At 53.3% G+C, this 22,712-nt stretch overlaps 1 protein-coding gene across 1 annotated transcript in view; it reads right to left on the bottom strand.

Moving 5' to 3' along the window:
- The window catches only part of RBBP8 (RB binding protein 8, endonuclease), a 42,749-nt gene extending 25,356 nt beyond the window's left edge, over positions 1–17,393 (bottom strand). Inside the window, exons 1-4 of the mRNA XM_054180144.1 lie at positions 17,239–17,393; positions 9,282–9,324; positions 1,881–1,976; positions 327–439 (exon numbers count right to left, since the gene is read on the bottom strand). Of these exons, the coding sequence (XP_054036119.1) occupies positions 327–439; positions 1,881–1,976; positions 9,282–9,324; positions 17,239–17,350 (364 nt within the window). The 5' untranslated portion in view covers positions 17,351–17,393. The remainder of the gene's footprint in view (positions 1–326; positions 440–1,880; positions 1,977–9,281; positions 9,325–17,238) is intronic.
- Between the last annotated feature and the right edge of the window lie 5,319 nt (positions 17,394–22,712).

Here is a 22,712-nt window from a genome sequence, read left to right on the forward strand (position 1 = left end):
GACACAGTCTCAAGCTGTGCCAGGGGAGGTTTAGGCTGGAGGTGAGGAGAAAGTTCTTCACTGAGAGAGTCATTTGTCATTGGGATGTGCTGCCCAGGGAGGTGGTGGAGTCCCCATCCCTGGAGGTGTTCATGAGGTCTGTGGTGCCAGGTTGGACTTGGTGACCCCTTGAGGTCTCTTCCAACCTTGGTGACACTGTGATACTGTGAATGGACTTGTTGTGGTTACTGCACACACTATCAAATGACAGCAGGCTCCAGGAAGTGCTGAAGAGCTTAGCTCACAAAAGAGAGTGCTCTGCCTGCAGAGCCATGGCTGGAACTCACTGAGCTCAGTGATGAGTTTAAGGTTCTGCTGCCGGATGCTTTCGAACTCCTGCTGCTTCTTCCTCATGTGCTCCTCAGTCACGGCGCAGCGGTCGCACAGCCCTGCCCTCAGCCTGCAGCGAGACAGGAGCACAGAAGAGCCTGCTGACAAAAGACTGCCACACATGCAGCACTGCTCCACACTCAGCTGGGCTGTAGAACATCCACAGCACCACTTCCCATAGCATCATGGAATGGGAGGGGTTGGAAGGGACCGCTGGAGAGCACCCAGTCCAAACTCCCTGCCAGAGCAGGAGCATAGAATCCAGCTCAGATCACAGAGGAACACATCCAGACAGGCCTTGAAGTCTCCAGAGAAGGAGGCTCCACAACCTCTCTGGGCAGCCTGCTCTAGGCCTCTGGGACCCTCACAGTCAAGAAGTTCCTCCTCATGTTGAGTTGGAACCTCCTGTGCTGCAGCTTACATCCATTGCTCCTTGTCCTGTCCCAGGACAAGGAGTAGAGCCTGTCCCTGTCCCCTCCCTCCTGACCCCCAGCCCTCAGATATTGATAGACATTGATCAGATCCCTCTCAGTCTTCTCCTCTCCAGACTGAACAGTCCCAGGTCCCTCAGCCTCTCCTCACCAGGCAGTGCTCACTCTCCTCATCATCCTCATAGCTCTCCACTGGACCCTCTCCAGCAGATCCCTGTCCCTCCTGAACTGGGGAGCCCAGCACTGAACACAGTACTCAAATGAGGTCTCAGCAGGGCAGAGTAGATGGGGAGGAGAACCTCCCTGGATCTGCTGGACACACTCTTCTTAGTACACCTCAGGATCCCATTGGCCTTCTTCCCAGGGCACACTGCTATCCCATGCAGAACTTGTCAGCCACTAGCACTCCCAGGTCTCTCTCCACAGGGCTGCTTTCCACACAGGTCACACAGGAACACAACCAGGTGGGTTTGGAAAGCCTCCAGAGGAGAGTCCACAGTCTCTCTGGGCAGCCTGCTCCAAGAGCCCTCACTGTAAAGAGGATTTTCCTCATGTTGAGGTGGAACTTCCTGGGTTCCAGTCTGTGTGCACTGCCCTTTCTCTTACCACAGGACATCAGCAAAAAGAGCCTGGCCCCTTCTTCTTGACAGCCCTCCTTCAGATATTTATAGACATTCCTAAGATCCACTCTCAGTCTTCTCCAGACTAAACAGCCCCAGGGCTCTCAGTGTTTGTTCACAGAAGAGATGTTCAAGTCCCTTCATCATCCTCATAGCCTCCACTGGACTCTCTCCAACAGCTAACTGCTGCTATTTCCAAGAGCTCTGCAGAACACCCCTAAGCACTGTGGGTTCCCACGTTGCAACAGGAGCAGTTTGTGATTTCTGACCAAGCCACTCCTGCAGTAGTGACACTGACACACATGCCTGCAGAGCTGGACACTCCTACAGAAACAGGCACTACATTTTCATATACTAAAGAGAGGGGAGCAGGTTACACCTTGCCACTGAAAGCCTTTGGGAGGTCAAATGAGCGCTGATGGTAAGCAAAGGTCACTCAAGCTAAAAGACACCACCTCACCTGTCTTCTAAAACCTTGATAGTGTCATGCAGTGCTTTTTGCTGTTCTCTGAGCTGTTGGTTCTTGGTATAAAACTCTTCAAGCCTCTCTGCATCCCTAGAATCAAAGAGAGAAAACCAATGAGTGGCAGCTTGAAATGTTACCTGTTACCAGACTGTCACCAGAGAATGCTCTCTGGCATCGTTCTGTGGTGCTCCTGGAAACTGTGAGGACCTTCAGCACAAACATTGAGTTGAAGACAAATGAAGGAAGTGGTTCTGGTGAAGGGGAGCTCCTAAATCACAGAATCCCAGCATGGTGAGGGTTGGAAGGGACCTCAAAGATCATCTAGTTCCAACCTCCTGCCATGGGCAAGGACACCTCCTGCTGGCCCAGCTTGCTCAAGAACCCACCCAACCTGGCTTTCAACAGTTCCAGGCTTGGAGCCTCCACAGCCTCCCTGGGCAACCTGGTCCAGTGCCTCACCACCCTCATGGGGAAGAATTGCTTCCTAAAGTCTCATCTAAATGCAGCTTCTTGAAGTCTGAAGCCATCACCTCTCACCCTGTCATGCCAGGCCTTTGTAAAAGTCCCTCCCCTCTCTCTGGAGCCCCTTCAGGTACTCTCTAAGGTCTCCCTTGAGCCTTCTCTTCTCCAGGCTGAACAGCCCCAACTGTCCCCATAGGGGAGGTGCTCCAGCCCTTGGATCATGCTGGTGGTCTCTTTTCCACCCCCTTCCTTCCATGTCCTTCTTGTGTTGGGGTCTCCAGAGCTGAACACAGGACTCCAGGTGGCATCTCAAAGTCAAATATAAGGACATTCCCAGACACCAGTCCTGCCTGGCTTCCAGTAGAGCCTGCAGCTTGTCACACTAAGGAGTAAAATGACAGCAGGAACTAGGTGCTTTGTTGGTGGAGCTCCAGTGCACCTGCTAAACACAACAGACACTTCTGGCTATGAAGTAGCTTTGCATAATGAGGAGTCTCTGACCTGGCATTTAAAAGTCATTAGCTCTGGGGGGGGTACAAAATAAGGCTCTCATTGTCAGCTGATTACCAAGGCTGAAACACTAAACCTCAGGTATGCAGATGCACCAAGGAGAACAAGACCTCCTATGTAAGAGTACTGCAGCTACAGGCTGCTGATTGCAGAAAGAGTCCAACAACCAATAATCAAACCACTCAGCATCTGCTCAGCCACAGCACTGATACAAGAGTTATCATCTGAAAGATTAACTCATCCATGTCAGCCTTCAGGAGGTGGAAGCAACTCTTACCAGTGCAGGTTACCTTAATAGCAGCAGAAAGAATCCTTTCAGAACCAGTGTGAGATTCTTAGAATCCTGGAATGGGTTGGGTTGGAAGGGACCTTGAAGATCATCCAGTTCCAGCCCCCTGCCATGGGCAGGGACACCTCCCACCAGCCCAGCTTGTTCAAAGGTTAAAAGAGAACTGCAGAGCTGCCAGTCTGACCTTGGTGCCAAGGAAGGTGATGGAGCAGATCACCTGCATCACTGAGGGCTTATAGGAAAGATGGAGAAGGACTTTACAAGGGCCTGTAGTGACAGAACAAGGGGCAATGGTTTTAAGCTAGAGCAGGGGAGATGTAAATTGGACATTAGGTAGAAGTTCTGCACTATGAGAGTGAGGAGGCACTGGAATGGGTTTCCCAGAGAAGCTGTGGAAGCCTCATTCCTGAAGTGTTTGCAGCCAGGCTGGATGTGGCTGTGAGCAGCCTGCTGCAGTGTGAGGTGTCCCTGCCCATGGCAGGGGGTTTGGGACTGGATGGTCCTTGAGGTCCCTTCCAGCCCTGACAGCTCTGTGATTCTATCAAAATGCCCAGGAAAATAAAACAGTTACTGGTGAGACCTCAGGGGTCCTGGGAGAGAGCTCACAACACAGGAGCCCAGCAAGGAAACTCACAGCACAGCACCGTGTCCAGGTCAGGGAGAAAGGAGGCGGTGGGGGGGGAATCAGAAGGCAAAGGGAAGAGTGGGGAAGTTAAAACTCCTGGTGCTGGCCAAGCACTGCCTGTGGGAATACATCCTGAGCACAGCACTGATCCCAGCACAGCAGCACTGCTGCCAGAGCTTGCAGGGGCAGTCACCAAACAGAGGGAAATTCCAAACCAAGACTCATCTGCAGCCCTGAAGAGGAGCAGCTGAGGGAACTGGGGAGAAGAGGAGGCTGAGGGAGACCTCGCTGCGCTCTACAGCCCCCTGAGAGGAGGCTGCGGTGAGCTGGGGGTTGGGCTTTGCTCCTCAGTCTCAGGTGATAGAAGGAGAGGAAATGGCCTGGAATTGTGCCAGGGGAGGCTTAGGTTGGAGATGAGCCTGGGGCAGAGTGGCTGAGAGCTGCCAAACAGAGAGGGACCTGGGGGTGCTGATTGACAGCTGCCTAAACATGAGCCAGCAGTGTGCCCAGGGGGCCAAGAAGGCCAATGGCATCCTGGCCTGCAGCAGGAAGAGTGTGGCCAGCAGGAGCAGGGAAGTCATTGTGCCCTGTGCTCAGCACTGCAGAGGCCACACCTTGAGTCCTGTGTCCAGTTCTGGGCCCCTCAGTTTAAGAAGGACATTAAGAGACTTGAAGGTGTCCAGAGAAGGGCAACAAAGCTGGGGAGGGGTCTGGAGCACAGCCCTGGGAGGAGAGGCTGAGAGAGTTGGGGCTGCTTAGCCTGCAGAAGAGGAGGCTCAGGGGAGACCTCATTGCTCTCTCCAACTCCCTGAAGGGAGGTTGTAGCCAGGTGGGGGTTGGTCTCTTCTCCCAGGCAAGCAGCAGCAGAACAAGAGGACACAGTCTCAAGCTGCACCAGGGGAAGTTTAGGCTCGAGGTGAGGAGAAAGTTCTTCACTGAGAGAGTTGTTAGCCATTGGGATGTGCTGCCCAGGGAGGTGGTGGAGTCCCCATCCCTGGAGGTGTTCAAGAGGGGACTGGATGTGGCACTTGGTGCCACGGTCTAGTCATGAGGTCTGTGGTGACAGGTTGGACTTAGTGATCTTTGAGGTCTCTTCCAACCTTGCTGATGCTATGATACTGAGGGAAAATGTCTTAGCTGCAAGAGTGGTCAGGGCTTGGCAGAGGCTGCCCAGGGAGGTGGTGGATTCCCCATCCCTGGAGCTGTTCCAGAAAGCTGTGACCTGTTGGAACTGGATGATCTTTAAGGTCCCTTCCAAACACACCATTCTATGATGCTATGAGTTCTCTCCAGGCTTCAGAGGGGAGGGCTGCATGAAGACAAACAGCATTGCCCAGGCTGAGAGTGCTGCTGTGGATTATCCAATGTCCATCTTTAACTGAGACAAGCAAAGCAAAACTCTCAGAGGAGGTTTGAGCACTAAAAAGAAGAAATAAAAGCCAACAAGTTATCCAGGGAAGGCAGCACCACAGGCATGAGACAACCAGAGACAGCTTCTTGCAACAGCTTAGTAAGGAGAAACAATTTTCCTGGAAGTGAGACATAGGCATAATTACAGACCAGGAGCTCTATAAAAGCAGACAGCAAGGTAATCATAGGATGATGAAATCACTGCAGCTGGAAAAGACCTCTAAGCTCAAGCCCAACCATTCTCTACCCAGGCTGGGGCTAAACCATAGCCCTCAGCACCACATCTCAGCCTCTTTGAAACACCTCCAGGGATGGGCATTCAACCACCTCCCTGAGCAGCCTCTGCCAGGCTTAGAGAACCCTTGCAGGGAAGAAGTTTCTTCTGATCTCCAACCTAACCCTCCCCTGCACAACTCCAGGCCATTTCCTCTCCTTCTGTCACCTGAGACTAGGGAGCAGAGCCCAACCCCCACCTCACTGCAGCCTCCTCTCAGGGAGCTGCAGAGAGCAATGAGGTCTCCCTCAGCCTCCTCTTCTCCACACTCAACACCCCCAGCTCCCTCAGCTGCTCCTCCCCAGCCCGGTTGCCCTTCTCTGGACCTGCTCCAGCCTTGATGATCTTTGAGGTCTCTCCCAACCTTGGTGATACTGTGATACCTCCAGGGATGGTGACTCCACCACCTCCCTGGGCAGCACATTCCAGTGGCCAATCTCTCCTTCTGGGAAGAATTTCTTCCTGACATCCAGGCTAAACCTCCCCTGGTGCAGCTTGAGACTGTGTCCTCTTGTTCTGGTGCTGGGTGCCTGGGAGAAGAGACCAACCCCCACCTGGCTACAACCTGCCTTCAGGGAGTTGGAGAGAGCAAGAAGGTCTCCCCTGAGCCTCCTCTTCTGCAGGCTAAGCAACCCCAGCTCCCTCAGCCTCTCCTCACAGGGCTTGTTTGTCTTTTGACCTCAGCAGGGAATGGCAGGGATGCAAATATGAGGCATTTTAACTCATTTAGCAAGGTTTTCTTTCTTAATTGTACCAACCATAATTACACTGTTTACCAAATTGAAATAAAACAAAGACAAGAAAAGATCAAGTGAGTGATTTGCATTCCTCCTGCAGCAGACTTTCAAAGTGCACTTTGCAATCCAGGTCATCCATAACGTTAACAGAACCCTAACAGAGTGTGAACAGAATTAAACCTCAAGGCATAGTTTAAACAAAGACTCACATCAGCATATCTCTGATCTGTTATCACAGGCTCACAGAATGCATTGTGTTGGAAGGGGCCTTCAAAGGCCATGGTGGCCAAGCCCCTGGCACTCAGCAGGGACACCTCCAGCCAGAGCAGGCTGCCCAGAGCCACAGTGAGTCTGATCTCAAATGCCTCCAGGGACGTCCCTGGGCAGCCTGCTCCAGTGTCTCACCACTCTCACCATGCAGAACTTCCTCCTGATGTCCAGAAGGTAGAAGGGCTCTGCTCAACTGACTGGCCAGATGGGCAGAGGCCAACAGGATGGCATTCAACAAATCCAAGTGCCAGGGGCTGCACTTTGGCCACAACAACCCCAGGCAGAGCTACAGGCTGGGGGCAGAGTGGCTGAGAGCTGCCAAACAGAGAGGGACCTGGGGGTGCTGATTGACAGCCGCCTAAACATGAGCCAGCACTGTGCCCAGGTGGCCAAGAAGGCCAATGGCATCCTGGCCTGCAGCAGGAAGAGTGTGGCCAGCAGGAGCAGGGAAGTCATTGTGCCCTGTGCTCAGCACTGCTGAGGCCACACCTGGAGTCCTGTGTCCAGTTCTGGGCTCCTCAGGTTAGGAAAGATGTTGAGCTGCTGGAAGGTGTCCAGAGAAGGGCAAGAAAGCTGGGGAGGGGTCTGGAGCACAGCCCTGTGAGGAGAGGCTGAGGGAGCTGGGGTTGCTTAGCCTGGAGAAGAGGAGGCTCAGGGGAGACCTCATTGCTCTCTCCAACTACCTGAAGGGAGGTTATAGACAGGCAGAGCTTGGTCTCTTCTCCCAGGCACCCAGCACCAGAACAAGAGGACACAGTCTCAAGCTGTGCCAGGGGAGGCTTAGGTTGGAGGTTAGGAAGAAATTCTACACAGAGAGAGTGATTGCCCATTGGAATATGCTGCCCAGGGAGGTGGTGGAGTCCCCATCCCTGGAGGTGTTCAGGAGGAGACTTGATAGGGTGCTTGGTGGCCATGGGTTAGTTGATCAGATGGTGTTGGATGATGGATTCGACTTCATGATCTTGAAGGTCTCTTCCAACCTGGTCTGGTCTGGTCTGGTCTACTCTATTCTATTCATTGCCCTCATCCTATCCCCACAGCCTTCTGAACAGCCCCAGCTCTCCTGGAGCCCCTTCAGGTACTGGAAGGTTGCTCTAAGGTCTCCCTGGAGCCTTCTCTTCTCCAGGCTGAAGAGCCCCAACTCTCTCAGCCTGTCCCCACAGGGGAGGTTCTGCAGCCCTCTGATCATATTTGTGGCCTCCTCTGGACCTGCTCCATCAGATCCATGCCTCTCTTGTGTTGGGGACCTCAGAGCTGGACACAGCACTGCAGGGTCTGAGCAGAGCAGAGGAGCAGAATCCCCTCTCTCCATCTGCTGGCCACACTACCATTGGCCTTCTGGACTGCAGCTGTCCACTGCTGGCTCCTGTCCAGCTTCTCAGCCACCAGCACACCCAAGTCCTTTTCTGCAGGGCTGCTCTCAATCTCATCACCCCCCCAGCCTGTACTGATACTGAAGGCTGCCCTGACCTAGGTGCAGGACTCTGCACTTTGCCTTATTGAAACCCATGAGATCACTTAATTAAATCTGGCTTTAGGAGACAGAAGGAAAAGAAAAGCTAATTCAATGCTGTAAATAGATTGTGACTCTACTGTACATGGAGAGGGTGGAATTCAGATTGTTTTGCCCCAAATTGCTTCTAATGAACAGAACTAAGAATCAGCAGCAAATAATATATGTATTAAAATGCAAGACTCGAGGAAAATTAGCAAGTTATTTCCAGAATCTTTACTGAATGAGCAATCCCAGGCACTGCTATAGGCTGGGCAGGGACTGGCTGGAGAGCAGCTCTGAACTAAAGGCCTTGGGGGTGCTGGGGGAGGAGAAGCTCCACAGGAGCCAGCAGGGAGCACTTGCAGCCCAGAGAGCCAAGCAGAGCCTGGGCTGCAGCAAGAGAAGTGTGGCCAGCAGGGCCAGGGAGGGGATTCTGCCCCTCTGCTCCACTCTGCTGAGACCACAGCTGGAGCTCTGGGGCCAGTTCTGGAGCCTCTGTGCCAGGAAGGCTCTGGAGGTGCTGGAAGGTGTTCAGAGAAGGGCCACGAGGAGAAGCAGAGGGCTGGAGCTGCTCTGCTCTGGAGACAGCCTGAGAGAGTTGGGGTTGTGCAGGCTGGAGAGGAGAAGGCTCCCAGGAGACCTCATTGTGGCCTTCCAGTATCTGCAGGGGGCTCCAAGAAAGCTGGGGAGGGACTTTTGAGGGTGTCAGGGAGGGACAGGACTTGGGGGTATGGAGCAAAACTAGAAGTGGGGAGACCGAGATTGGATGTGAGGAAGAAGTTGTTCCCCATGAGGGTGGTGAGAGCCTGGCACAGGTTGCCCAGGGAGGTGGTGGAAGCCTCACCCCTGGAGGTGTTCGCAGCCAGGCTGGATGTGGCTGTGAGCAACCTGCTGTGGTGTGAGGTGTCCCTGCCCATGGCAGTGGGGTTGGGACTGGCTGAGCCTTGAGGTCCCTTCCAGCCCTGACCATTCTGGGATTCCATGACAGCTGACTTCAGGCACAGCAGCTGAAACTGAAGGCAAACATGTCATAAAGACAACTTGCTTTTCTCCAACGAGCTGCCCTGGTGCCCTCTCACTCCCTAATCTTTCACAGCTTTTACTTCCAGTTTACAGAGGCTCCCTCATTATCTTTCACATTCAAATGTCAGCATCTTGCTAGGCCTTCCAGAGATCCTGCAGAGCAGAACAGTCACCTGCTGAAGGCAGGCAGCGTTCAGGTTACACAGCCAGGAAACCTCCACTACTCTGAGAAGAGTCAAGGCTCATTAAAGGGGCTCAGACACTCCTTTAGTCTCTCAGGTGGTTAGGATGAGTACTTACAAGCATCTTTCCTTTTTCAGCTTAGATATTTTCAGCTGTAAGCCTGGAAAGTGGAAAGAAGAAAACACATGTTATAGAATTCTGCTTCAAAAGAGTGAGTGAGACAAGAAAAGAACTCTCCTTGTTGTCAGGGACAGCTGCCAAAGTGAGAAGAAAGGTCACAGGTCTGGGGAGAAAGGGCTTGCTCTGGACTGCTGGAGTAGGTTCCACAGGCTCCTGGAAACAAACAATAGCTGTTCTGATTTCCAGGAAGCAGGGACTTGACCAAACACACAGGCTCCCTCCTGGGGAGGTGCAAAAGCAGCTTTGTGAGAAGCCACAGGTGCACAGCAGGCACTCTGGGTGTATTCTCGCTGCTTGCGGTAGCACAAGGTATGTTCTGTGTACACATCAATGTTGCACTTGAAATGTGGCAGCCCACCAGGGAGCTGAAAGGTGTACTGCAGTGTCTGGGCATAAAGGGAACAGGAAATGCAGGTTGCAAAGCTTTGGGGCAGGTAGGGACAGCCTTCTCTCTTGGAGGGGTGTCACCAGATCCTCTCAGCAAAGCTTCTGTGGAACATCAGAAGGGGAACAGAGGAATGATTATTTCATCTGGGCTTAACCCCAGCAGTGTTGACAGCAGGGGGGGAGGGGATTCTACCCCTCTGCTCTGCTGAGACCCCACCTGCAGTGCTGGAGCAGCTCTGGAGCCTCCAGCACAATCTGGACAAGGAACTGCTGGAGTGGGTCCAGAGGTGACCCACTCCACACAGATGGTCCAAGGGCTGGAGCACCTCTGCTATGAAGACAGCCTGAGAGGCTTAAAGCTGTTCAGCCTGGAGCAGAGAAAGCTCAGGAAGACCTTAGAGCAGCCTTCCAGCACATGAAGGGAGCTACAGGAGAGCTGGGGAGGGACTGCTGACAAAAGCATGGAGTGACAGGACAAGGGGGGATGGCTTCAGACTGGGAGAAGCTGGATTGAGCTTGGCCATTAGGAAGCAATTCTTGCCCATGAGGGTGCTGAAGCACTGGAACAGGTTGCCCAGAGAAGCTGTGGAGGCTCCAAGACTGGAAGTGTTGAAAGCCAGGTTGGCTGAGGCCTTGAGCAAGCTGGGCTGGTAGGAGCTGTCCCTACCCATGGCAGGAGGTTGGAACTGGATGACCTTTGAGGCCCTTTCCAAACCAAACCATTCTATGATTCTGTGACCTGTTGCCCTCCCCACACTGAGACCCACAGACTCCTAAACCTGTGTTCTGTGCAGAAGAAAGGAGGCTTGCAAAGACCACCAATGCCCTCAGTGGCCAGCTGACAGCACAGGGGGCAGCTCTGCAGGCTTGGGGCAGGCAGCTGAAGGTGCTGCAAGTACAGCACAGCTCAACAAACGGGCTGCAGGGCTATGGAGACTTCTGGGTCACTGCCCACAGCCATGCTGGCCACTCCTGTTCTAAACCATGGTCAGACATAACTTCCTTACATGTTAACCCAACAGGAATTGCCACATGACATCAAAAGGGAACCTCAGCAGTGTTCTAACTGCTAGATTTTCACCAGACTCTGCAGAGTTGTGAGCAACTTCAGCCTGGGGGAGCTCCTGCAAGTGTTGATCACTTGGAAGAAAAACAGGAAGTGAGGCAACCAGAACACTTGTGGCAAATCTGAATTTAACCAAAGCCCACACCTCAAGCTACATCTGAACAGAGGAAGTGGAGGGTAAGGCAGCTAACAGGCTTCTCAGGGCTCTCCCTGCCACTTTCACCTGGCAGTAGCCCAAAGGAGGCTGAGGGGAAACCTTCTGCCTCTCTACAACTCCCTGAAAGGAGGTTGGAGCCAGGTGGAGGTTGATCTCTTTTCCCTAGGAACAAGTGACAGGAAATGGCTTTAGGTTGCCCCAGGGGAAGTTTAGGTTGGTCTCTTCTCCCAGGCAAGCAGCAGCAGAACAAGAGGACACAGTCTCAAGCTGTGCCAGGGGAGGTTTAGGCTGGAGGTGAGGAAGAAATTCTTTCCAGCAAGAGAGATTGGCCACTGGGATGTGCTGCCCAGGGAGGTGGTGGAGTCCCCATCCCTGGAGGTGTTTAGGAAGAGCCTGGCTGAGGCACTTGGTGCCATGGTTTAGTTGATCAGATGGTGCTGGGTGAGAGGTTGGACTTTATGATCTCTGAGGTCTTTTCCAACCTGGTTAATTCTACTCTATTCAAAGAAACTTCTTCCCCTAAAGGGTTCTCAAAGCCTGGCACAGGCTGCCCAGGGGGGTGGTTGAATCTCAGTCCCTGGAGGTGTTTCAAAGAGGCAGAAATGTGGTGCTGAGGGACCTGGTTTAGCACCAGGCTTGGGGGAGTTAGAGCATGGTTGGGCTGGATGAGCTTAAAGGTCTTTTCCAGCCAAAAGAGCTCTGTGACTGTATGGAAAGGAGAAAACTGCTGGCTGGGGAATTTCACTCTCCAGGCCACTTGCACCCGAAGTGAGGCCAGCCAGAGTCTCAGGGAAGCCATGGCACAGGCTGCTCCAAGATGCCAGTGAGACAATGGGACAAGAATGCCCAGAGGCCACTTGGAAAAAAAAACATGTCCTTAGGAAATACAGCAAGATTTGTTTCATCTCCAAGTGTCCAACACCTGGGAGATGCTGTGTTCTATCATGCAGATCAGCATATAAAGGAGGTTTATTTTCTTTCAAGCAGCTGCTATTCATCAAGGCAATTAGGCATCTGCAATTAGAACCCCTATAAAGTGTGCTTTAATGCTGCTCCACACCCAGCAGAAGGAATGAAGCTGCCCAACAATGCATCTCCTGTATGAACAGGTTGTCTGTTCTGCAGGTCTTCAGGATTGTAACACTGGCAACCTGAGCCCCAGATGGCAGGGGCAGCACTCAAAAGGCTCAGTTCTGTGCTGCAGGTAACCCAATCTCCCCTCTCACCTGAGCTCAGGAGCAACCACACCAGCTACTTAAAGGTTGCATTTTTCCCTCATTCAAATGACTGCAATGAGGAGGCAGGAAACCAGTTTGTTACATTGATCCAAGAGCATTGAGTTACTGCCTCCAGTGTAATCTCTTCCTTTGCTTGTCCTGAGCACTGGGAGGCTTTAAGCATCCTCATTCAAAGAGCTTTGCTTTTGCAGATCTCCTTATTTGACACCACAGGGAGTGCAGAAGCTGATGTGGAACTGCAGTGTGAGCACTCCTGGCCCAGTGCTAGCCTGAGCTCAGTGTTTCTGTGGAACACATAAGCTGTGGCTGAGGGAGCTGGGGGTGTTGAGTGTGGAGAGGAGGAGGCTGAGGGAGACCTCATTGCTCTCTGCAGCTCCCTGAGAGGAGGCTGCAGTGAGCTGGGGGTTGGGCTCTGCTCCCTAGGCTTAGGTGATAGGAGAGGAAGTGTCCTGAAATTGTGCCAGAGGAGGCTTAGGTTGGAGAGGACTGAAAATGTCTTTGCTGCAAGAGTGGTCAGGGCTTGGCAGAGGCTGCCCAGGGAGGTGGTGGAGTCCCCATCCCTGGAGGTGTTCCACAACTGTGTGGCCATGGCACTTGGGGCCAGGGTTTGGTGGCCATGGTGGGGTTGGGTTGATGTTGGACTCAATTTTAGGTCTTTTCCAACCCACACAATTCCCTAATGCTGTAAATCTTGACCCACCTAAAGCTCAGCAGTGCTTTGGGAAATGCCATGCTGCTCCCATGCAGGTGATGGAGGCTGTCTGGCAATGATCATTAGGCAGATTAATGAAACACCCCACACTGCTTTATGAGGCCTGCCACTTGCTCAGCCTCTGTGCCTGCAATGCTGCAATTAAAGGCTATGACAACTTCTGTGCCCAGGGATTCTCCAGTGCCTGGATGCCTGCAGAACCTTTGCTGCTGGAGCTCCCAGAACAGGTTGGAGCAGCTTCTGTCAGCACTGACACAGGCCTAATCCTGCCTCAAGGGTACAGAGATGGACTGGATGACCTTCTCAGATCCCCTCCAGCCCTGTTTTCTCTAATTACTTACTTCTGAGGAGCTTCCAGTCATTTCCTTTCCTGAAGCAATCCATCAAACTGCTTTCCTCAATTCTCTCTGTGTTTCTGACTGTTGCCCTAGTTATGTTTTCTGCTTTTCAGAGGTAAGGAATCAAAGAATCACAGAATGGGGGGGAGGGGAGTTGGAAGGACCTCTGAAGATCATCAAGCCCAACCCCCCCTGACAGAGCAGGATCACCTAAAGCAGCTGACACAGGAACACATCCAGGAGGGCCTTCAAAGCTACCAGAGGAGACTCCACCACCTCCCTGGGCAGCCTGCTCCAGGGCTCTGTCAGCCTCCCAGTAAAGAACTCTCCTAACATTTTTACACTGGAATAGGATTTGAGTCTAGAGCTTCAGACCTGAATTGAGTCAGGAAACAAGCTGGTGAGCCCCACATCCATCTAATCATTTTGAGCTACATGCAAGGATCAACAGCTGCAGAGATTAGGCACTTCATAAACAGCATTCCTAAAGCCCTCTCCAGCTTGGGAGCATTCTGCAAGTGCCCCACACAGCCTGCAGGCAGGAAGTCAAAGTCAAAATACAGTTTTCATCATCACCATTCTGAGTTGCTGATCACTTCTGAATTTCATCAACAGCCAAGCTGGCACTGGTCATGCCCAACACCTCTTGGAGATGGGCTGTAGGAGCCCCCTACCCACTGCCACACAGTGAGTTTGACAAAGAAATGGCAGCTGTTTTCTCTCTAAATGATAGAGAAAGACCTAGAGAGAGGGAGAAATCCAGAGAGACAGGGAAATCTCTTTAAGTGACTCAGAGAAAATGGTATTCTCTTGAGAAATGGCTGCTGGAGGGCCAAAGCTTGGGAGGCTCTTGTGCAAGTGACCTGTTTAAAGGAAGCAGCAGCAGCTGGGGTTGTGTAGCTCCCATGGTGGGGAAAATACACTCCTCACAAGATAACAATTTACAAAGTCAATCAAAGCCATTTCAAACTGTCAAAGTTTGATGTATCCTCTCCTCCATCTTCTACAGCCATACCTACATGTGTGCCATAAATCCTACTTCTCATGGAGCTGTGATAAATACTAATTCCCCAGTGACAGTGCTGAGTGCATGGTAGATGGAGAAGCTCATTGTAGCACTGCACATGAAGCAGCTGGGTTTAGATTGGCCCTTGGGAAGAAATTCTTCCTCATGAAGGGGGTGAGGCATTGGAAAAGGTTGCCCATAGAAGCTGTGGAGGCTCCAAGCCTGGCAGTGTTGAAAGCCAAGCTGGCTGGAGCCTTGAGCATGCTGGTCTAGCAGATGTAGGGGGCCTGCAAGAAAGCTGGGGAGGGACTTTTGAGGGTGTCAGGGAGGGACAGGACTGGGGAGAAGGGAGTAAAACTAGAAGTGGGGAGATTGAGATTGGATGTGAGGAAGAAGTTGTTTCACATGAGGGTGGTGAGAGCCTGGCACAGGTTGCCCAGGGAGGTGGTGGAAGCCTCCTGCCTGGAGGTGTTTGCAGCCAGGCTGGATGTGGCTGTGAGCAACCTGCTGCAGTGTGAGGTGTCCCTGGCCATGGCAGGGGGGTTGGAACTGGCTGAGCCTTGAGGTCCCTTCCAACCCTAACCATTCTATGACTATGTCCCTGCCCATGGCAGGGGGGTTGGAACTAGATGACTTAAGGTCCCTTCCAACCCCCACCATGCTGTGCTCCTATGATACATGCAGAAAGCTTCTTCTCCAGCTATTATCTTTCCCTTAATCCACCTTCTGCCACCTTGAATGCAATTGGGTTGTTTTTTTTTGCTGACATGCAGATTGGAAACTCATGAGTCAATTTTAATTCTTATTTATAGACTTCAGCAACAAGCACAGCCCAGGCAAGCCTGTGTTTGATGTTGCTGAAGTATCTTCCAGTGCCATTTTCTACAAGAGGATCCCCACCTCCTGAAAAAATTAACTCTCCTGCAGGCATGCCTTTGATGTTATCACTGAAGGCCTAATTTTACCTAACACAGTGTGGGACACACTGACAAAGGGCCAGGCATGAAAAAAGCTGCCTGGTGGCAAAATTCTCTGGCCACACCCAGCAGGGATTCTAAAGGGGATCTGCACTGGCAGAAAGAAAACCCAGACCTGAACATCACGTGCTGCACACCCCCAAGAAAGTAGAGGAAGAGTCACTTAACACTCCCCCCCCCCCACACACACACCAGAGGTTTTTGTTTGCTCTGGTTTTGTTGTTCAGACTTGCCACAGATTGCCAGATCCCATCCTGTCAGGGCTTCTGCAGCTGACAGCACACCCACTCAGAACAGACCCAGCAGGAATTTCATAAGGAAAAAGTAAGGAAAAAGCAGGGGGCTGTGGTTTGGGACACAGTGTGAAAGGGTCTCTCTGGGAAACTCTGTGAAAGGGCATTCATTTCCTAGGGTCACTGAGCCTTCCTGGCATGTAACAAACCCCTGCTCTCTGCTACATCTTCCTTCCAGCTGCCAAACTGGAGTTGGAGCAGTTAGTATCATAGTATCAGTCAGGGTTGGAAGGGACCACAAGGATCACCTAGTTCCAACCCCCCTGCCAGGGGCAGGGACACCTCACACTAGATCAGGCTGCCCAGAGCCTCATCCAGCCTGGGCTTAAACACCTCCAGGGACGGGGCCCCAACCACCTCCCTGGACAACCCATTCCAGGGCTTCACCACCCTCATGGGGAAGAACTTCCTCCTCACCTCCAGCCTGAATCTCCCTACCTCCAGCTTCATTCCATTCCCCCTAGTCCTATCACTCCCTGAGATCCTGAGCAGTCCCTCCCCAGCCTTCTTGGAGCCCCCTTCAGATACTGGAAGGCCACAATGAGGTCACCTGGGAGCCTTCTCTTCTCCAGACTGAGCAGCCCCAACTCCTTCAGTCTGTCCTCACAGGAGAGGTGCTCCAGCCTTCTGCTCAGCCTCCTGGCCCTTCTCTGGACACCTTCCAGCACCTCCAGATCCCTCTTGGAATAGGGGCTCCAGCACTGGAGGCAGTACTCCAGGTGGGGTCTCAGCAGAGCTGAGCAGAGGGGTTAGCAAACAGAGAAGTTAGATCACAGAAGCACAGGATCAGGTTAGTGGAAATAAACAATGCAAACCATTTTAAAGTGTCTGAAGTGACTTAAGGCAAGGGCAAAAGAATCACAGAATCACATTAGGGGCTGGAGGGGACCTCAAAAGGTCATCCAGTGCAACCCCTCTGCCAGAGCAGGATCACCCAGAGCAGGTCACACAGGAACACATCCAGGTGGGTCTTGAATGTCTCCAGAGGAGACTCCACAACCTCTCTGGGCAGCCTGCTCCAGGGCTCAGCACCCTCACAGGGACAAAGTTTTTCCTTATGTTCACATGGCACCTCCTCTGCTCCAGCTTGCCCCCAGTGCCCCTTGTCCTATTATTGGGCATCACTGAGCAGAGCCTGGCTTCATCCTCCTGATGCTGCCCCTCACATCTTCATCAACAAGAATGAGGGCAGCCCTCAAGCTCCTCTGGCCCAAGCTAAAGAGCCCCAGCTCCCTCAGCAGGGAGGTGTTTCACTGCCTTCAGCATCTTAGTGGCTCTGTGCTGGACTCCTTCAAGCAGCTCCCTGAGGTCCTTCTTGAACTGAGGGGTCCAGAACTGGACACAATAGCCCAGATGTGGCCTCAGCAGGGCAGAGTTTAGGGAGAGGAGAACATCTCCCCAAAAATGTCACTGAATTGTCTGATTTGGAAACTTTGAGCCAGAATGCATGGGCAGTAACACTGAAATATTTCCTAAGCTAACAGAGCCCCCAGGTAACTCTGTGCTACTTTTTCTTCACTGAACCATTTATACTTGTTGGCAGTTCAAATCTAATCCAGGCTCAACAGGCTCAGGTGGTCAATCTATAATGATCAGCTGGAATTATCCAGCTCAGCTTTCCACACAAGGCATGCAAAATCTGTCCTATTCCACACAGAAACAGTAGTACTCTGCTTCCAAGTTCTCCTGTGGCAGCAGCCAGCCTCCTGTGGCACCTTACCTTGTACTTCTTTATCGTGACACTCCTTCAGCTTGGACCACAGCTCCTTGAAGAAATCTCCTGCAGGCTCTGCAGAACCAGGGCTCCCACAGCTTGCTCCAGATGCATTCATCTTGCTTTGTCTCTGCTCCCAACTTCTTCTTGGCAGAACTGGCTCAACTCTTCACACTGGGGTTTTAAATTACATCATGATGGAGCAGCTTCTGGAGACAGGTGTGTGCCTGCAATGACAAACCAACAACAGCTCAGAGGGGAACTTGCAGCCACAGAGCCTGCTGCCTGTCCTTGTCAGGTTGAACTTGGATACTATCAGCCATCCTGAAAGTGTGGCATCATGGAACCACAGAATGGTTTGGGTTGAAAGGGAGCTTAAAGATCATCTGTGCCATGGGCAGGGACACCTCATACTAGACTCTGATGAATCACACAGCATCACAGAATGGCAGGGGTTGGAAAGGAGCTCCAGAGATCACAGAGGCCAACCCCACTGCCAAAGCAGCATCACCTAGGGTAGGTCACACAGGAACACAACCAGACAGGGCTGGAAAGTCTCAAGAGGAGACTCCACAACCTCTCTGGGCAGTCTGCTCCAGGGCTCCAGCACCCTCACAGTAAAGTGTCTTATGTTGAGGTGGAAACTCCTGGGTTCCAGCTCGTACCTGTTGTTCCTTGTCCTATCAGAGGACACCATAGAAAGAGTCTGGTCCCTTCTTGACACCCACCCTTCAGATATTTACAGATGTTGATGAGATCCCCTCTCAGCCTTCTCCTCTCCAGACTAAACAGCCCCAGGGCTCTCAGTCTTTCTTCACAGGAAAGATGTTCAAGCCCCACAACCATCCTCAAAGCCTCTGCTGGACTGTCTCCAGCAGATCCCTGTCTCTCTTGAACTGAGGCACAGTATTCCAGGTGTGGTCTCACCAGGGCAGAGTAGAGATGTGAAGTATTTTGAAGATGCTGAGTGTTTGCTCTAAGTAATTTCAACCTAACAGATTTTATCCCTTCCCCTTACCCAGCTAGCAACTTCAAATCAGATTAAGATGTTTAGAAGCCTTTATTCTTTCCCTGTGGAAAGCTACAGTTGAACAGAATTCCTGTTTTCCAAAGGGACCCCATGCTTCCAAAACTCTGGCTGGCAGCAAAAGCATCTGTCAAAGGTTTTGTCACAGATGCATTTGTTTATATACATCCCTTACATAAACATGGGTTCAAAGGACACCCTTCTGCAAAGGAAAGCTCACACCCCCTTGAAGCCTGGAGGTGTTTAAGAGGAGACTGGCTGAGGCACTTGGTGCCATGGTTTAGTTGATCAGAATGTGCTGGGTGATAGGTTGGACCTGATGATCTCAAAGGTTCCAACCTGGTTAATTCTGTTCTATTCTGATGGAAAAGTAGAGTAACTTCATGAGAAGAACTACCAACATGGGAGAGCTTTGTCCCAAAATGCAGCCTGCCTACACAGCTCTGCACAACCCCACCCATCACCCTGGCTTGTTTTGAAGGCTTTCTTAGCACAGATGATGCCCTCAGGTAAACTACAGGGGAAGCATGGTGCTCAGACCTGGCAGGGAGCCACAGCACCATGCAATTCCACTGGCACTGGGTGTCCAATATCAAAATCACAGAATGTGAGGGGTTGGAAGGGACTTCTGAAGCTCATCCTGTCCAACACCCCCTGCCAGAGCAGGGTCAGCTAGGGCAGGTCACACTGGAACATGTCCAGACAGGTCTTGAAGGTCTCCAAAGAAGGAGACTCCACGACCTCTCTGGGCAGCCTGCTCCAGCACCCTCTCAGTACAGAAGTTTTTCCTCATGTTGGGGTGGAACCTCCTGGGTTCCAGTTTAAAAGAAACACATAAATAAAAGCACCAAAGCTGCTCAGAGTTCCTGCAAATGGTTAGCACACCAGCACAACACAAACAGGGACAAAACCAGCAAGGCCTTCTCCCCAGGCTTCACCTGCATCAAGGTCCCAAAATGATGTAGTGCTTTGAATCACAGAATGGTCTGGCTTGGAAGGGACCTCTAAAGGCCACTGCAGGTGTTCAAGGACAACTTTTGACAGGTCTGGGCAGTTGCACAGGTGTAAAAGGTGCTCTTAGCTTACTCTCTTGTCCTGTGAAAGGTTTTTCTAGTCCTTAGGGAACATAATGCCTGGGATGGGTGTCCAGACAATTGCAAGAAGGGAGAGAGCCAGATGCTGGGAGGAAGCAGAATGCCAGCCCCTCTCCCTGCGCTGTCCCCAAACTGGATTCCTTCACCCAGTGTGCCAAGCCCAATTCACACACAGAGCAGGCAGGTTTATTAGGGTCCTGTGCAGGATTGGCTGCTAGCAGGGTGATGCCCAGAGGCTAACACACTTTCTAGCACACAAGCTGTATACAAAATACATACCAAATAGCTACAAAGCAAGGAGGTCACTTTACTACTCCCAACTCCAGACACAAAGAGAGAAATCCACCGCTCCTTTAGCTCCATGCTGCTTCTGGGATGACTGGTGCTCACCCAGGTGGGATACCACCTCCCACTCCCTACCCCTGGCTGCAGAATCTAAAACCTTTGTTAGTCCCTTTCCTCTTGACCATAGCTTGGGTCAGTCCTCAGGCTGGGGTAGTCACACTGTAACCAGCAAGAGGAAAGGGGAACATTCCAGCAGTCCACATGCCAGCTCCTCTGTTCACAAGACCCTGCCCTCCTTTAAGCTTAATGCCCCATTATTTCCATTACCCCAAGGGGACTACAAGGAAGCAGGGGAAGGACCTTTTACAAGGGCTTGCACTGATGGGAAGAGGGACAACGGCTCTGAGCTGGAAGAGGGGAGACTGAGACTGAAGATGAGGAAGAAATTCTTCAGAGTGGTGAGCCCCTGGCACAGGTTGCCCAGGGAGGCTGTGGATGTATTCAATTCCAGGCTTGGAGGAGGCCTTGAGCAGCCTGGACTGGTGGGAGGTGTTGGGGGTTGGAACTGGATGATCCTTGAGGTCCCTTCCAACCCAACCCATTCTGTGACTCTATGAATGACTGCCCCTTAAGGCTCTATCCTTCCAACATATGTAGGCAAGCCAGGAACCAGGCTACCCTCAGCCGGGGCTCTGCTCCTTATTAACCCTTCCCCAGAAGCTAAACATTCCTATTTTCCATGAACTGCCTTCCTCCACACACCCCCAGCAGTGTGAATAGAATAGAATTAACCAGGTTATAAAAGATCTTTGAGATCATCGAGTCCAACCTCTCACCCAGCACCATCTGATCAACTAAACCATGGCACCAAGCACCCCATCAAGTCTCCTCCTAAACACCTCCAGGGATGGGGACTCCACCACCTCCCTGGGCAGCACATCCCAATGGCCAATCTCTCTTGCTGGGAAGAACTTTCTCCTCACCTCCAGCCTAAACCTCCCCTGGCACAGCTTGAGACTGTGTCCTCTTGTTCTGGTGCTGGGTGCCTGGGAGAAGAGACCAACCCCCACCTGGCTACAGCCTCCCTTCAGGGAGTTGGAGAGCAAGAAGGTCTCCCCTGAGCCTCCTCTTCTCCAGGCTAAGCAACCCCAGCTCCCTCAGCCTCTCCTCACAGGGCTGTGCTCCAGACCCCTCCCCAGCTTTGTTGCCCTTCTCTGGACACCTTCAAGTCTCTCAATGTCCTTCTTAAACTGAGGAGCCCAGAACTGGCCACAGGACTCCAGATGTGGCCTAACCAGCGCTGAGCACAGGGCACAATGACTTCCCTGCTGCTGGCCACACTGCTCCAGATGCAGGCCAGGATGCCCTTGGCCTTCAAGGCACTGAAGCAGCTTCTCCGCGCTCCGCAGGCGCAGGCTCCGCGAGTCCCCCGCACCGAGCTCCCCGGCCCGCAGCGAGCAGCCCGAGCGCAGACCTCCTCCCGTGCCGCCCCGCGGCGCTTTCCCTTTCCCTTTTCCTTTCCTTTCCCCCTGCACACACAGCAGACACACAACTCACTGGTGACGCTCGCCGGGGCGCCGGGAGGAGTCCCGCCATGACCGGCGCCTACGGGAGCCTCAGCCGCTACAGCTTCCCGCCCGGCTTCCCTCACGCCCGGGAGCCGGGACGACAAAGGAGGGCTCGGGCATGTCCCACGCGCTCCGTCCCCCCGAGCGACACCGAGGTCGCCCGGATCCTCCGAAACGGAGAGAACGGGCGAGCGCGGCGCGGCCCGCCCCGCCGGCCCGGGGCGTCGCGGTGGGAGAAGGGGCGGTGTTTGCAGCGTGCCCCGCCGCAGCCCAGCGGGGCCGGGGTGGGTCGGGTCGGTCCCGTCCCCGGGGCCGGGCGGCAGCGTCCCGCGGGCGGCAGCGTCCCGCGCGCGGCCGTTACCAGGCGGCGGCAGGAAGGAGCGAGCGCGCGCGCCGTTACCTGGTTGGCTCCCGGCAGCTCCGCGCGAAACGGCGGGAAAAGGCAAAGGCGGCGCCGGCGGGGGCAGGCGCGTGTGTGTGAGGGGGTGTCCGCGCAGCTATCGCGAGAGTTCGGGGGCCCCTCTCGCGAGAGCGGGGCCGTGAGGGTGTGAGGGCGCTGGGGGTGGGCTGCGGGGCAGGCGCTGTGGGGCAGGCCGGGCGGGAGCCGGCGGCCGGCGTTAGGCTGCCGCGGGCGGAGCCACGGCCGGGGGCTGCCGGCCGCGTCCTGGGTGCGGGCTCCCAGACCGCCCCTCCGCTCGCCTCTGGCCTGGCCTTTGGCTCGTCATAGACTCGCTGTGGTTGGAAAGGACCAGCTGAGTGCAGTCGAGACCGAGTCCAGCCATGAAGCCAGCGCTGCGGTGTCTGCTGCTAGGCTGTGTGCTCAGCTCCGCATCTGCGCTGCTCCCAAAGACCTGCAGGGATGGGGCTTCGAGCAGCGCCCAGGGCAGCCTGTTCCAGGGCTTGACGGCTCTGTGAGGATCCTAACGGGGCAGGTCCAGAGAAGGGCAACCAAGCTGGGGAAGGGTCTGGGGAAGAGGGCTGGGGAGGAGCAGCTGAGGGAGCTGGGGGTGGTGAGTGTGGAGAAGAGGAGGCTGAGGGAGACCTCATTGCTCTCTACAGCTCCCTGAAAAGGGGTTGGAACCAAGTGGGAGTTGGTTGCTTCTCCCAAGTAATGGCAAGAGAAAATGTCCTGGAGTTGTGCCAGGGGAGGTTTAAGTTGGAGATGAGGGAAAATGTCTTTGCTGCAAGAGTGGTCAGGGCTTGGCAGAGGCTGCCCAGGGAGGTGGTGGAGTCCCCATCCCTGGAGGTGTTCCAGAGAGCTGTGGCCATGGCACCTGGTTTGGTGGCTATGGTGGGGTTGGGCTGGTGTTGGACTGGAGGCTCTTGGAGAGCTTTTCCAACAAAACCAATTCTATGATTCTGTGACTTGGGGACAGAAAATTCTCTGATCCTAATTGGTTGTTTCTAGGGAGAAAAGACTGATGCTCACCTGGCTCCAGCCTCCTCTCAGGGAGCTGTAGAGAGCAATGAGGTCTCCCTCAGCCTCCTCTTCTCCACACTCAACAC

The sequence above is a fragment of the Dryobates pubescens genome, chromosome 3 (genome assembly GCF_014839835.1).
Source record: "Dryobates pubescens isolate bDryPub1 chromosome 3, bDryPub1.pri, whole genome shotgun sequence".
NCBI lineage: Eukaryota > Metazoa > Chordata > Aves > Piciformes > Picidae > Dryobates > Dryobates pubescens.